Source organism: Poecilia latipinna, unplaced genomic scaffold (assembly GCF_001443285.1).
Source record: "Poecilia latipinna isolate Pla-1442-1.1 unplaced genomic scaffold, P_latipinna-1.0 Scaffold1075, whole genome shotgun sequence".
In the NCBI taxonomy this organism is placed as follows: Eukaryota; Metazoa; Chordata; class Actinopteri; order Cyprinodontiformes; family Poeciliidae; genus Poecilia; species Poecilia latipinna.
The window spans coordinates 156,261-168,887 of record NW_015113691.1 but is presented as its reverse complement, the minus strand read 5'-3'; the positions used below and the strand labels follow the sequence as shown (position 1 = coordinate 168,887).

Genomic DNA, 12,627 nt, shown 5'->3' with positions numbered 1-12,627 from the left:
GTGTTTTTTTATAATTTTTTTTTTCTTTTTTATAAAAAAAACTTTTTTTTGTTGGGGGGAAAAAAAAAAAAAAAAAAAAAAAACATCTGAATGCCTGTCTAAACTGAAAAAATAACATCCCTCTGGTAAACACTGAAGGAAGACATTAGAAGTCAGTGAAAGTTGACTGATGAGTGTTTGAGTGAAAATCCACATATTGTCCTCTTTTGTAGATCATAATCCGGGCATATCTTCCGTTTCCTCTCTTCACAGCTGTCAGCCGTGGCACTCCCTCATCAGGAATGACAGTGTGTGTGTGAAGGCTCCCACAGTAAATCTCTGTGACATCTTAATAACAACGTTATACCTCTTCTAGCTCGGCGGAACAAATGCGCGAATATCTGCGTTGGTGCATTAGCGAAGCAGCTCACGCGCTGATGTGATTTGTCAGCCTGCAGAAACATTGTTTTTTTTGTTTTGGTTTTTTTTTGCTCGGAGAATCAGAAACCCCTGCTGTACAACAACAAGTCAGTTATCATTTGTGTTTCCATTTAAACAAGCAGCCTGTTTCTTTGCGTTGGCGCCCAGATGATGTGCCGCCCAGCGTGTCCCAAACGCCAACCAGGGTCCCCAGAGGAATTTATTTGCGACATCCCTTCCCGCACCGCACGGCCGCATCACACTATGAGTGGCTGGAGGAGCGTTTTTGTTTTTTTGTTTTTTTGGAGAGAGAGAGAGGGAAAAGTTACCTCCTCTCCTGACACACACACCCTTGCCCTTCCTCCCTCCCGTCATGCTCAAATGGAAACTCCTGCAGTCTGCTGAGAATTTTTCATGAGTGACAGGATCCTCAGGCTGGACAGTTTTGACGGCGAGGTCAAGTGTAGTGGGATCATATCAAGTCTGCAGCCTTGGAAACCATGTAGCGATGCTGGATCACTTTTATTTGTGTTCATTTGTATCTTTTTTCACAAGTTTTTGGAGGCGTAAACGATGGAATTTGAGGCAAGACGTCGCAATGGAGGAGTCCTCTTTCACTGAAGCCCGAGGTTTGGAGCTTTAATTTCTTAAAAGCATACGTAGCAATTTTGTAATATATATATTTTTAAATTCTTATTTATATTCGGGTTTTAAATCAGCGGCTTTACAACAGAGTTGAAGTAGTCCGGCGTGCGTAAAGCAGTGCGTAAAGATTTCTTCCAACCAAAAAAAAACAAAAAAACAAAAGAAGAACGAGGCTCGCTTAAACACAGGTTAATCCGCATTTGGGGATCACTCCTAAAATTCGCATCAAATACAATTAAAAGGGATTCAACAATCTTTTTTTTTTTTTTTTTTTTTTTTTGGGGGTTGTACAGTTTGCATTTCTTGAAGTCTCATTCAGCCCCGACGCCGCCGCCGCATAGACTGCATGTGTAACACATATCCAGGTGAATTTACGACAAATTAGTAGTTGCTTAAAACACACTTTAATATCCTCTGCGTGTGGTGTGCACCAGATCCAAAGAGCTCTTTTTTGTGACTGCCTGTAATTGCATTCTAACTCAGATTAAAGAATAAACTTATAAACGGATTACTGACTCAGAAAGAATGTTTCAATTTTGGCCCCTGAATCGGGCCTAAATCTGGCAGTTGCAGCTCTAATCTTTTCTTAATGTTTGATAGGATAACAAATCTCTTTATTCCTATTTTTTATTCATTTTTAAGAAACTTCCCTAAAAGTGTTGCGAAGACTTGCGACCTGTTAGGAAAGCCTGCAAGGGCGCATGCCATCAGTTTTACTTTTCTTTTTCAATTTGGATTGTACCGGTAGTTTAAGTTTTTTCTTTCTGTTTGAGATTAAAGCAAAACATTGATCACATTACATCTGAAATTTGAAGTAAGAAGTAAGTAGTGATAGGGAAATCCCCAGCTTGAATTTAAGTTCATAACTTGAAATCTATGCAGAGATTTATCCAGTGAGGAAATCAGGAGTAATGTTGTCTCAGTGCTGTAACGTGGAGATCTAACAAACCAGCATCCCACCCTTGGATTAAGAAACACATTTCAGGACACAATGAAATGCAGCATTCAAGAAGACACAATTTCAGCTTTGGTCCTCACCGACATTTCCATTTCTCTAAATAGTTGTCACCAGCCATCCATTGTCTCTCCATTTATTTTGGGTGGGTTTGCAAGGGGGCGGACGCAGGGTACAGTCTGGACTCAGGCAAATATGTAAACTCTGTACAGAAAGACCTCAGGTTGGGATACTGCAAGGCGTCAGTGTTGGTTAAGTGTCGCTTTCCCTCATATAATTAGTCCATAATTTACTTTTGAGGTTTCAACTAGGTAGTATAGCATCTCTCGTTGCTCAAGAAAGCTACGATTAACGAAGGCATTTTCTTTTCAATAAAAAAAAAACTTTTCTTACAATAACTACAGTCTCCTCTGTGGTCTGGCTGTTTACGCCCTGCCTCTGCTCTTGGCGTGTGAACTATGCTGTGTTTGTGTCCCTCAGGTTTGAGTTGTTGCTGTCCTTAATGCCAAATTTAAATCAATTCATAACCCTATGACATAGAGACCGTCTTTGGTTGATTGAGGGGAAGTCTTTCCTCTTCATCTTTTTTCTTCCACAGAAATCCAATTGTCTTTGTTGCAAATTTGCTAACTGTATCCTTGCCAGTGAGTCACCACACATCCATTTGAATTTTTCCCTACTAAGAAATTTTTGTATTGTTGACAAAACAATTTGTGCCATCATTATCATGAGAAACAGTTGGGTGACATATTCTACGGCACTAGCAATTAAAGAATAGCGCATCTGCTTTTGAGGGCAATACTGGAAAGGCTTTTTCTGTGTGAGATGGCAGCATTTTAAAATTATCCATCTACTTGAAAAACCAATTACAAGACTGATAGGGATTTATTTGTGTTCCATGCATTTAAGAATTGTTTGTTTTCTACCTCAAAAATATGACAATATTTGTATACCCTCCGCAATAAGTCGTTACGTTAAAGATAAAGTAGCTGGGATTCAAGCTAAACTTTACACAGGATATAGGCCCATCCCACGCACACACACATTCACACAGGTAGCTCAGGTATTACTTGCGGTTTAGCCTTCAGGACTTTAGTAGACACTCCTCATGACTTTTGTGAACTGTCAAAACATGTCCAGAAAAACGGAAGATAGTTTGAAGTCACAAACTGTTTGTTCTGCTCACACACTGACCCCCTCCTGTCGCCCCACACCCAAAGTTGGATGTTGGGTAGATCTCGCTGACACCTGTACAGTGGTGGGCTCTTTTCCAAGTTAAAAACAACAGCGTTTCAGGCGGAGGGTTTGAAAAGCTAGAGGAAATGCCTTACTCCTCTGGCTTTTCCTGCGGGAAGAAGCTGGGCTGTGATCTATACTGGGAAAGTGACGACAGGACATGAGCAGGAACTTCAGATGTTTCCCAAACAAGTAGGGCTGCTGTGTTGAGTTAACAGTTTATATCTTTGAATTTCTCTCACTTTGGGTCATTTCATTTTGAACATTTTAGTCCATGTTTTTCTGAATGTCCAATTACTCAGCACATCCGAGGCCATTCTGGCTGTGTTAGTCATTCCGCAGACGTGGATGAGACGTGCTGCGTCTGATTTCACCCTGCTCACATAAACATACACACCTGTCTGCCAATATGTATCAATAAAAGCGATTTTAACCCGCCCTGGCATCATGCAGCTGAGTCACATCTGCAATTACAATCATCATACTCAAGTCTAGGTTCAGCTCCGAGTATCAGATGTGCCTCATTTTCCAATCTCCAGCATGTCAGAGCAACCTAAGTGAAGCCTCATAAAAAAAGAAAGAAAGAAAAAAAAAAAACGCCTGTGGCAGCACTGACATTTTTTGTTCCTGTAAAGTTAGTCTCAGACGCTCTAACTAAACAGCTGAGCTGACTGCAGAATATGTCGACATAATTGAAAGCTGACTGTATACCAGGTCATTTCTATGATGACAGAGTGAAACAATGAGGACAAACAGAAACTCAAAGGCTTCTCTTGTTTTTCTGAGGTTGTTTTCTGCCACCAGCACAATGCAAAATTATCTGCTTCCCCCCGACTCCTCCTTGTTTTTGTCATAGCACCACACTGTGGTGTACCTAGGACTTGCAACCGCTGATGTGTTGTGACATATTCTTATATGATTGCAACTCAAGTAACGCAATTTAAATGAAACTGAACAACTGAAGCACCAAACATGATTAAAGAATTTTAAGTGCATTTACTGCTTTGTTTAAAGTCCATTGTTTATTTCCCAAGAGTGACCTTATGAGCTGCGTTGTTTGGTTGTCCCACAGAATGTGTTTGTGATGGTGGACAGACTGGGGCCAGCCATGGAGCCTGAGCTGAACTGCAGCTCTGTGTGTGATTCCCCACTTTGCCTCATCCAGGCTGGACTCAGTAGGCAGGAAGGCCAGGACGTCCTACGGAGACTATGCATCCTAAACTCGGTAATCTTTCTCTTGACCTACATCTTCTACTGTCTCTCTGTTCTCAGTTTATTCACACAGTATATGTGTGCACACAATTTGAGTTGTCTGGCTGTTGCTGAGACTGTAGGCGACAACCAGTCTGTGTGTTCGAAAGACCCAGTGATGATCCGTTTTCCATTTGCGAGGACAATTCTACTGATTTCTATTCAAAACAATGGATATTTCCAATGGTTGTAGTGGAGATGGATGCTGCAGTTCCCTCGATATAATCTCCTAAGATATACTGTTGTCACTATTTCTTGACTGATGAAGATGAATGCACGCTAGCGTTGCTTTAGTAGGATGACAATTAAAAGATTTATTCATCTTAAGTTTAAAAAAAAAAATATATATAAAAATTCAGGCATACAAATAAATAACTTTGGGCACTGTATCTTAGATAACTACTTCAAGTGAATTAGTTGTATGTTTAAGTACCAGCCACTTACATCTTTTTACACATATTATAATCCACTTGGTGCACTTTTGGCACTAATTTTTATTCCCACGACTGACAGCCTTCGGGTCCTGTGTTTGGAACTTGACACCACTCAGGACGCCAGATATCCAGGCTTGTGGCTGTGTTGTAAAGATTTATTGTTACACATTCATTTTCAGACACTGTTTTATTATTTTCAGTTATTTAAATTATTTGACACAATGTTTTAGATGGTTACACATAACTTGGAAATGTCTTCAATTTCTCTAGTTATCATGGCAACTATCCTGCATGTCAATCAACAATGATAAACAGTGGAATTAACAAAAGCTGATAAGAATTTTACTCTGAAATTTTCACATGGACATTTTTAATTGCAATTCCACAGCATAGAGTAAATATAAATAGATACATAATACTGGCATGCATAGAGCCATCAACAACTGGCATCCTGGTAATGATGTGTAAAAAGACATAAAATAAACTCATCTTTTATGGTGGTAGAATAATTCTGCAATGAAGATTGCACAAAAATAAATTTTACATTTTTTAATTATGTATTTGGAGGGAAAACATAAAATAGGACGTAGCACCAAAACCCAGTTCTCCATGCAAATCTACAAACTAGGAAAGACGTGTCTCTTTTCCACTATCACCTTGACTCGGCTCAAATCTACGGTTGGTTTCCCATTACAATTGAGTAGCAACTCTAGTGGGTTGTCCTCATATAGTTGGGCTGCCCCAAAGTCAGAAAAGTAGCTTGACGTTATTTGTATGTGACAAAAATAGAGGAAATATAAGCTATCCTGAACATTCTGCTCCACCTCCTACTGGCCTTAAAAACGTCAAATATGCTGAGTCACTGTTTTGAGTTTTCACAAATGGTGGGTCTGATTATTTTTAAACTTGTAGGACACATTGAGCAACATAAGGGAGGTGAGAAAAATATAAATCTCTCCATAGGTCATTGTTGGAGAACTGCAACAAGAAGAGGCATCTTTAGGTCACCAGACTACATGACAAAAATTTGACTCTAACTATGCCAAAGATAGGGTCAAAGAAAGGTTATATTTTATGTAAATGCAGTCCTAACAACAACTTTATGCCTCCTCATATTTCCTTTAAATGCACCGCGTTTGCTTGTTTGAACTATGGTACCATTCCAGTTGATGGAGACAGCTGAAATCGGGAAAGGTAATGGGCATGGACTGAAGCTATGTTTAGAATCCCCTCTGTCCCCGATACCTTTAAGAGAAGAGGGAGGACAGACCAACAGCAGAAGCCGGATGGGTGACACTGTAAACAGACTTCTCAAATAAAAGATAAAGCAGCAGAAACACTTTGTCAAAGAACACAATCAAGTCTCTCTCTCTTCAAAGGACCAAAAAGAAGCAAGGTGAGCTGCCTCTTAGAAATCTTCTCATGCTTCATGATGTTAACTTGTGCAATTAATTACCTTAAAGCAAGTCAACAGTTTGAACCAAATTTTGTGTGAGCTTTGTTGTGTGAATGCATCATCTAAATCCAGCAAATGTTCTGTTTTAGTTTTTCCATTGCATTGTCCATAAAATGCCTCACTGGTGTTGCTAGCTGTTCCTGGCTAACATAAGAACTACCCTGATAGCATGTGACACGGTGTAATGAAACATAACACCGTGCATTTGTTACTGTTCATGGCTAACTAGGACATAAGTATTTTTATGCCTTGTAAAATAGTGGAAAGCCAAAAATAAAAGAAGCTGAGGCAACGTATTCCATAAAATCCCACCTGTTTTCTTATTCTTTCTGGATGTGTTCCCAGATATGGCTACAGCCGCCAGCATTCTGTCCAAGGAGCAGCTCCTTTGCCCCATCTGTCTGGATGTCTTTAACCAGCCGGTCTCCACTCCGTGCGGGCACAACTTCTGTCGTGACTGCATCCAGAGATACTGGCAGAGTACCAATCTGCCACAGTGTCCCATGTGTAAACACAAGATGTACAAGAGGCCTGACCTCAAAGTCAACACCTTCATATCCGAGGTGGCTGCTCAATTTAAAGACCATGGGGAAATGAAATACAAAAACAGACTCGGGAGTATGGACAAGTCAGGCAATGAGGGAGAAGTCGCTTGTGATGTGTGTGTCGGTAAACGGGTGAAAGCTTTTAAAACCTGTCTGGACTGTTTGGCTTCATTTTGCCAGACACATCTGGAGCCCCATCACGTTCTAGGCACCCTAAAGAAACACACCCTGATCAACCCAATTATGAACATGCAAGACAGATTGTGCAAGAAACACGAGAGCCTCCTGAGCCTGTTCTGCCACACAGACCAGACGTACGTGTGCCAGGTCTGTGTTGAGGATGACCACAAGGCACATCGTATGGCTCCTATAGAGCGCGAAAGCCAAGACAGGAGAGATCAGATCAGAAGTATCAACATGGAAGTGAAAGAAGGCATCCACAGTAGGCTACAGAAAATGTGTGAGCTCGGTCAAGCTGTTGAGCTTAGCAAAAGAAACACTGAAAAAGAGGTTGACGAGAGTTTTCTGGTCTTCAACAAACTGCTTCAAGTTGTTAAGACAGTCCAAGCTGAAGTGGCTGAGGCCATCTTGGCAAAGCAGAGGCGTGTCGAAAGCAGGGCTAGTGAGATTACATTGGATCTTGAGCAAGAGATTAATCAGCTGACAAACAGGAGCACTGATTTGGAGCTGCTCTCACAGACAAACGATGACCTCTACCTTCTCCAGAGCTTTCCGGCTTTCTCCACTAAGCTGCCCATCAAAGACTGGTCTGAGATTTGGGTAGAAAGTGCAGTCTATGTGGGAACGGTGAGGAGGGCACTCAGGAGAGCAGCATCACAGCTTGAGGAAACCGTCAAGGCAGAGGTAAAGAGGCTTTGCAAGGTTGAATTTGAGCGAGTAAAAGCCTACGCTGTGGATGTGACGTTGGATCCAGACACAGCTCACCCCAAACTCGTTCTTTCAGAAAACCGGAAGCAGGTCTATCACAGCGACGTGGCTGTGAACCTCCCTGACAATCCAGCCAGATTTTACCCTTGTGTTAGTGTCTTGGGGAAAGAGGGCTTCTGCTTCAGGAGGTTCTCCTATGAGGTTCAGGTGAAAGGGAAGACAGAGTGGGATATCGGAGTGGGACTCGGGTCGGTCAATAGAAAAGGAGGGAACCTGCTGAACCCTGAAAGAGGCTACTGGACTCTGGGAATGAGGGAGGATCAAAGTTACTGGGCACTCAACAGTCCTCCTGTTAGACTGCCACTGATGGAAAAGCCACAGACAGTCCTTGTGTACGTGGACATGGAAGCGGGGCAGGTTTCGTTTTACAACTCAGACTCTCACTCTCATATCTACACGTACACCGGATACACTTTCAGTGAGAGACTTTTCCCCTACTTCAACCCGCGACGGAATCACAGTGGGGTCAACTCAGCACCTCTCATTATCCTGCCTTTGAATATCTAAATTTTCACAATGTACTATCTTTTACGATGCTGTCAGATGTTTCAGCAAACTTTATTACTGATTAAAGCTATAGTTCCACATCTGTTTTGTAATGCTTTATGCTTTTTTTCCTTGCAATAAAATTCTGCCTTATGAATTTGTGCTTGGTTTTAATTTTTACATCTGGGATTTGAAGACACCTGGACTCTGGACCACTTGAAGGATTAAATATCTTTTCCATAGGGGTACCAGAAGGGGCTGGGACTTTATGGGGAATAAATGTCCATGTCTGTGTGTGTAGTTGGCAGCAGAGGTCCCAAGGCGGTCCCTGTCTCCTGCGCTCAGAGCGGTTGTCTGGACAATGCTATCATCTGGCATCCTGTTGGCGTTCTGCTTTCTGGTTTTCACCCTGCGCTTCAAAAACAACAGGTAGACTGAAAAGTGTATAATTTCGGAAGTGTATTTAATAATAATTTTGTAGTTAAATGCTAGCATTTAACTACAAATTCATCAAACAACTTTATACTGTCATGTTAAAGGAGTCTGCTTGTGTTGTTCCATCAGGATAGTGAAGATGTCCAGTCCCAACCTAAACGTTCTGACTCTCCTTGGAAGTGTCCTCACATATATCAGCGGCTTTCTATTTGCAATGGATAAGCGAGCTCACGCACAAGCTGAAGTGTCTATTACTTTGCTTCAAGTAAGTATCTAAAATCCTTGTAGCTGCAGTTTTATACCGTTGAGGATAAATTTTAAGGTGATCCTTGTGGTTTTCCCTCCTCCAGGCTCGGATGTGGATGCTTTGCGTTGGAAGCACCCTGGTCTTTGGGCCAATTTTGGGAAAGACCTGGAGGCTCTACAGAGTTTTCACTCAGCGAGTTCCTGACAAGAGAGTGGTAGGCAGGCTCTTCTGGTTTCCTTGTGCTCGTCTCGTTGGCATGCACATTCTTGTCTTCTTCTTTTGTATCACTGTAGTTTGAATTGAGAACAAACTGTCGCAATAACACAAACCTGAAAGTAATTTAATAATATAGAAATTGATTGTCTTAGTATGTAATCTCATGTCACCTCATGATACACTGAGATGCAAAGTGGTTATAACAAAAGGCAGCTTTTTGGCTGTTATCCACTGTCCTTTTACTGAAAACACTATGTTACCAGATTCAAAATCCCAAATTTGTGTAACTTATTGATAAATTATTTCAAATTCTTTCTCTTAATATGACATATATTCTGAACAAATCTGTTTAAAAAAATTGTATCCATCCATTCTTTGCCTTTTGCTTATCAAAGACCAGGTTGTAGGGTAACAGGTCTAGAGGAAAAAGCCAGACATTCGTCTCCCTAGCAACACTCTCCAACTCGTCATAATAGATCTCTAGGCATTCCCATGCCAGAAAGGATATGCAGTCCCTCGTATAGTACCGATTCTCCCATGGGCTCTTCTCCCAGAAAGCAGTACCTAAAACGTTTTCAAAGGGGGAAGCCTAGCATCCTGATCAGATAGTTGAACCTCTTCAACCGACTCTCTGTCATCCAAGCTGAGTCATGATCTATGATCTTTTTACCAGAGTTAGGGGTCAGACACTGGCTGAGCTCTTTATTCACTGCGACAGACCAGAGCAATTTCCCCGTTACTGCAGAAGAGATCCCACTCCATCCATACCCCTAAACTGATTCTGGGTTTCAGATTTTAGCATCACAAAAAGTCCAATCGAACATACAGATAAACAAAAGACTGGCATCATGTTAGAAAAATTTACATTTTTGAAAGTCCAATAGCATCCTGAACTAAGTGTGTTGCTCACTTGAAGAGGGATGCCTTGACAATCTGATGGAAATTTACAAGACAATGACGAAATATTGTCAAATCAAGATGGTGGCTGGTGATAAATGCCAAAATTAAATCAAGAACTGTTTCAGCAAAGTATTAGTTTGTTGTGTGCACACTTATGCAACCTGATTCTCACAGAGCTTTATATATATATATATATATATATATATCTTACTGGTTCAGTTTTCCGTTACCCTGCACAGCATGTATTCCACATAAAAGCTCTGCGTCACATAAACCATTTCAACTGACGCTCACGTATTTTGTTTCTTCAGTAATTAATGAAGTATTTTTGAGTAATTTAACCTGACAACAGTAATGCATGGCTGCACATTGCTCTGAATAATTGAATACTGTCAAATTTAGATAGAGCATTTACTAAATTAGCCTCGGTGTGTAATTACTCTGAGCTCTTTTTTATTATCTGCAGATCAAGTTTCTGTGTGTGGATGGTGCAAAGCTGTAAGGTGTAAAGATTTCATCTTTATTCCTGTTTCTTTTTCCGTCTCAGATCATTCGAGACATCCAGCTGATTGGCATGGTGGTTCTGCTGATTCTACTGGAGATTCTGATTCTCACCACCTGGAATCTCACAGACCCGGTGAGATGCTCGCAATCTGTCAGAGCTGTTGCCAAGGTGAGAATAATTAGTAAGCTCTGCATTGATTTGTTTGGTAGATTTCATATGCAATATATTACTGAGTCATGATTGAGTCTGAATTTTTTGTTCTTTTAGATGTGTTTTGATTAAACAGAGTACACGAAAGGTGATTTTTTTTTTTTTTTTTGGCGTGGATGTGTCAAGTTTGATGTAATATTTGGTTTCCATTCATGTAGGCGACTGAGAGAGACACCTCCTACTCTTTGTCACAGCTGGACTCTTGCTCCTCAGAATACTCAGATATTTGGCTCATCATCATTGCTGTTCAGAAAGTAAGCTTCAGCAAATTCATTTATGCTTCTACACAGCAACAACACCACTGACTCACTACATTTAATGCTTTTTGATAGTGACATATTTTATGCAATTTATTTTCCAAGAATGCATTTGCAGTTTAGAAAAAAAAACAAACCAGCAGACATTTAGAAATAAAGACCAAAGCTAAGCTGGAAAGGTCGATACAGTTCCCTCCACAGTAACTGGTATCTCTGGGAATAATGAGCAAATTTATGTTTAACTACAGTGGAATATTCTCAAAATGACAAATTTCCCCCCATTTCAGTCCTCTTCATTGTTCATAGTGGCGATCTTCCAGATGTTTTATACTTTTTAATTTTTACTCTGACTGCAGCACACTTAGATAAGCAGCTACCTTCCTGACGTCTGAAGATTAATACCCACTTGCTGAACTTGAATGGCATATTGTCTTTTCTTTACTGTTTTACAGGGTGACAAATATAAATAGTCTTTGGTGTCATGTTTATGCAGATCCGAGACTGGCAGTGGTATTATTTCTGAAACGTCCCCAGACACTCAGATTGACTCGTAGTGGCAGACAATAGTTTACTAAAATAATTACATCCATTGAAATTATAATGTATTCAAAAGTTTGGCGTAGTGATTATGTGGGGAAAAAAAGATGATCATTTTAATTAAAAAGCAGTTTCTGTCAGTGCAATTAAAAAGGAATTCGTTTTAAGGCTTTTTACACATATTTACCAAAAGTATGGGATGTGGTATTTTGCACTGAAAGCACGTTTTTAAAACTCTGAACTAATTATCCTGGAAGTTGCTCAAATCCCTGAGTGAAATTATTTTCTGAAATGTTACTTTTAGATATACAAACAAGGCTTCTGCTGTCAAATTAGCAGATAATTTGCATCATTATTTCTAGAATAATAAGCTCACCACTGAATAAAAATAGGTTCCCAGTGATTGACATGCAACAAGATAAAAGAATGTCAAAATTACCACGACGGGATTTTGAATTTCCCCATCCAGTACACAAGAAAACTTTGACAAGGGAATTTCACCAATATGGGATCAATCAAATCTAAAATCTAAAGTAAGACAGTTTAAATCTAAATCTAAATCAATACTAAAAAACGAAAAGTGAACAAAAAAACAAAGCATAACAAAAGAGTAAATTTAGTAAAACAGTAGCATGTGAAAATAACGACTTCTGCTCTTCTTTATCAAGGGTTGCCTCCTCCTTTATGGCACATACTTGGCTGGACTCACCAGCAACGTCAGCCACCCTCCAGTCAACCAGTCTCCCACCATCATAACGGCCGTCACTCTGGTCACCTTTTCCTCTGCTGTGGCCTTTCCTGTGTTCTTCTTCCTGCACGCCTGGCCCAACCTGGTCTACAGCACCGTGGCTGGAGCCATCTTCATCTGCACACTGGCCACTAACTGCATGCTGTTTGTGCCACAGGTCAGAGACCAAACCTAGCAGATCCCCGACTATAATGTAAGCTATAATATTAGCTTAGAT

At 40.5% G+C, this 12,627-nt stretch overlaps 2 protein-coding genes across 2 annotated transcripts in view; both read left to right on the top strand.

Annotated features, from left to right (window-relative positions):
- Positions 1-781: 781 nt before the first annotated feature.
- Positions 782-12,627, top strand: part of gpr156 (G protein-coupled receptor 156) — a 19,783-nt gene continuing 7,937 nt past the window's right edge. The window contains exons 1-8 of the mRNA XM_015051957.1: positions 782-1,028; positions 4,308-4,460; positions 8,657-8,784; positions 8,920-9,055; positions 9,141-9,251; positions 10,701-10,826; positions 11,027-11,122; positions 12,331-12,567. Of these exons, the coding sequence (XP_014907443.1) occupies positions 4,320-4,460; positions 8,657-8,784; positions 8,920-9,055; positions 9,141-9,251; positions 10,701-10,826; positions 11,027-11,122; positions 12,331-12,567 (975 nt within the window). The 5' untranslated portion in view covers positions 782-1,028; positions 4,308-4,319. The remainder of the gene's footprint in view (positions 1,029-4,307; positions 4,461-8,656; positions 8,785-8,919; positions 9,056-9,140; positions 9,252-10,700; positions 10,827-11,026; positions 11,123-12,330; positions 12,568-12,627) is intronic.
- Positions 5,729-8,512, top strand: LOC106959396 (E3 ubiquitin-protein ligase TRIM39-like). Its single transcript, XM_015051958.1, has 2 exons — positions 5,729-6,316; positions 6,722-8,512. Exon 2 carries the CDS (start codon positions 6,724-6,726, stop codon positions 8,374-8,376), a length of 1,653 nt encoding a protein of 550 aa, XP_014907444.1. The 5' UTR covers positions 5,729-6,316; positions 6,722-6,723; the 3' UTR covers positions 8,377-8,512.

Bases quoted from the DNA above. Each gene is read 5' to 3' on its own strand.
- LOC106959396 (XM_015051958.1), top strand. From the start codon at position 6,724: ATGGCTACAGCCGCCAGCATTCTGTCCAAGGAGCAGCTCCTTTGCCCC.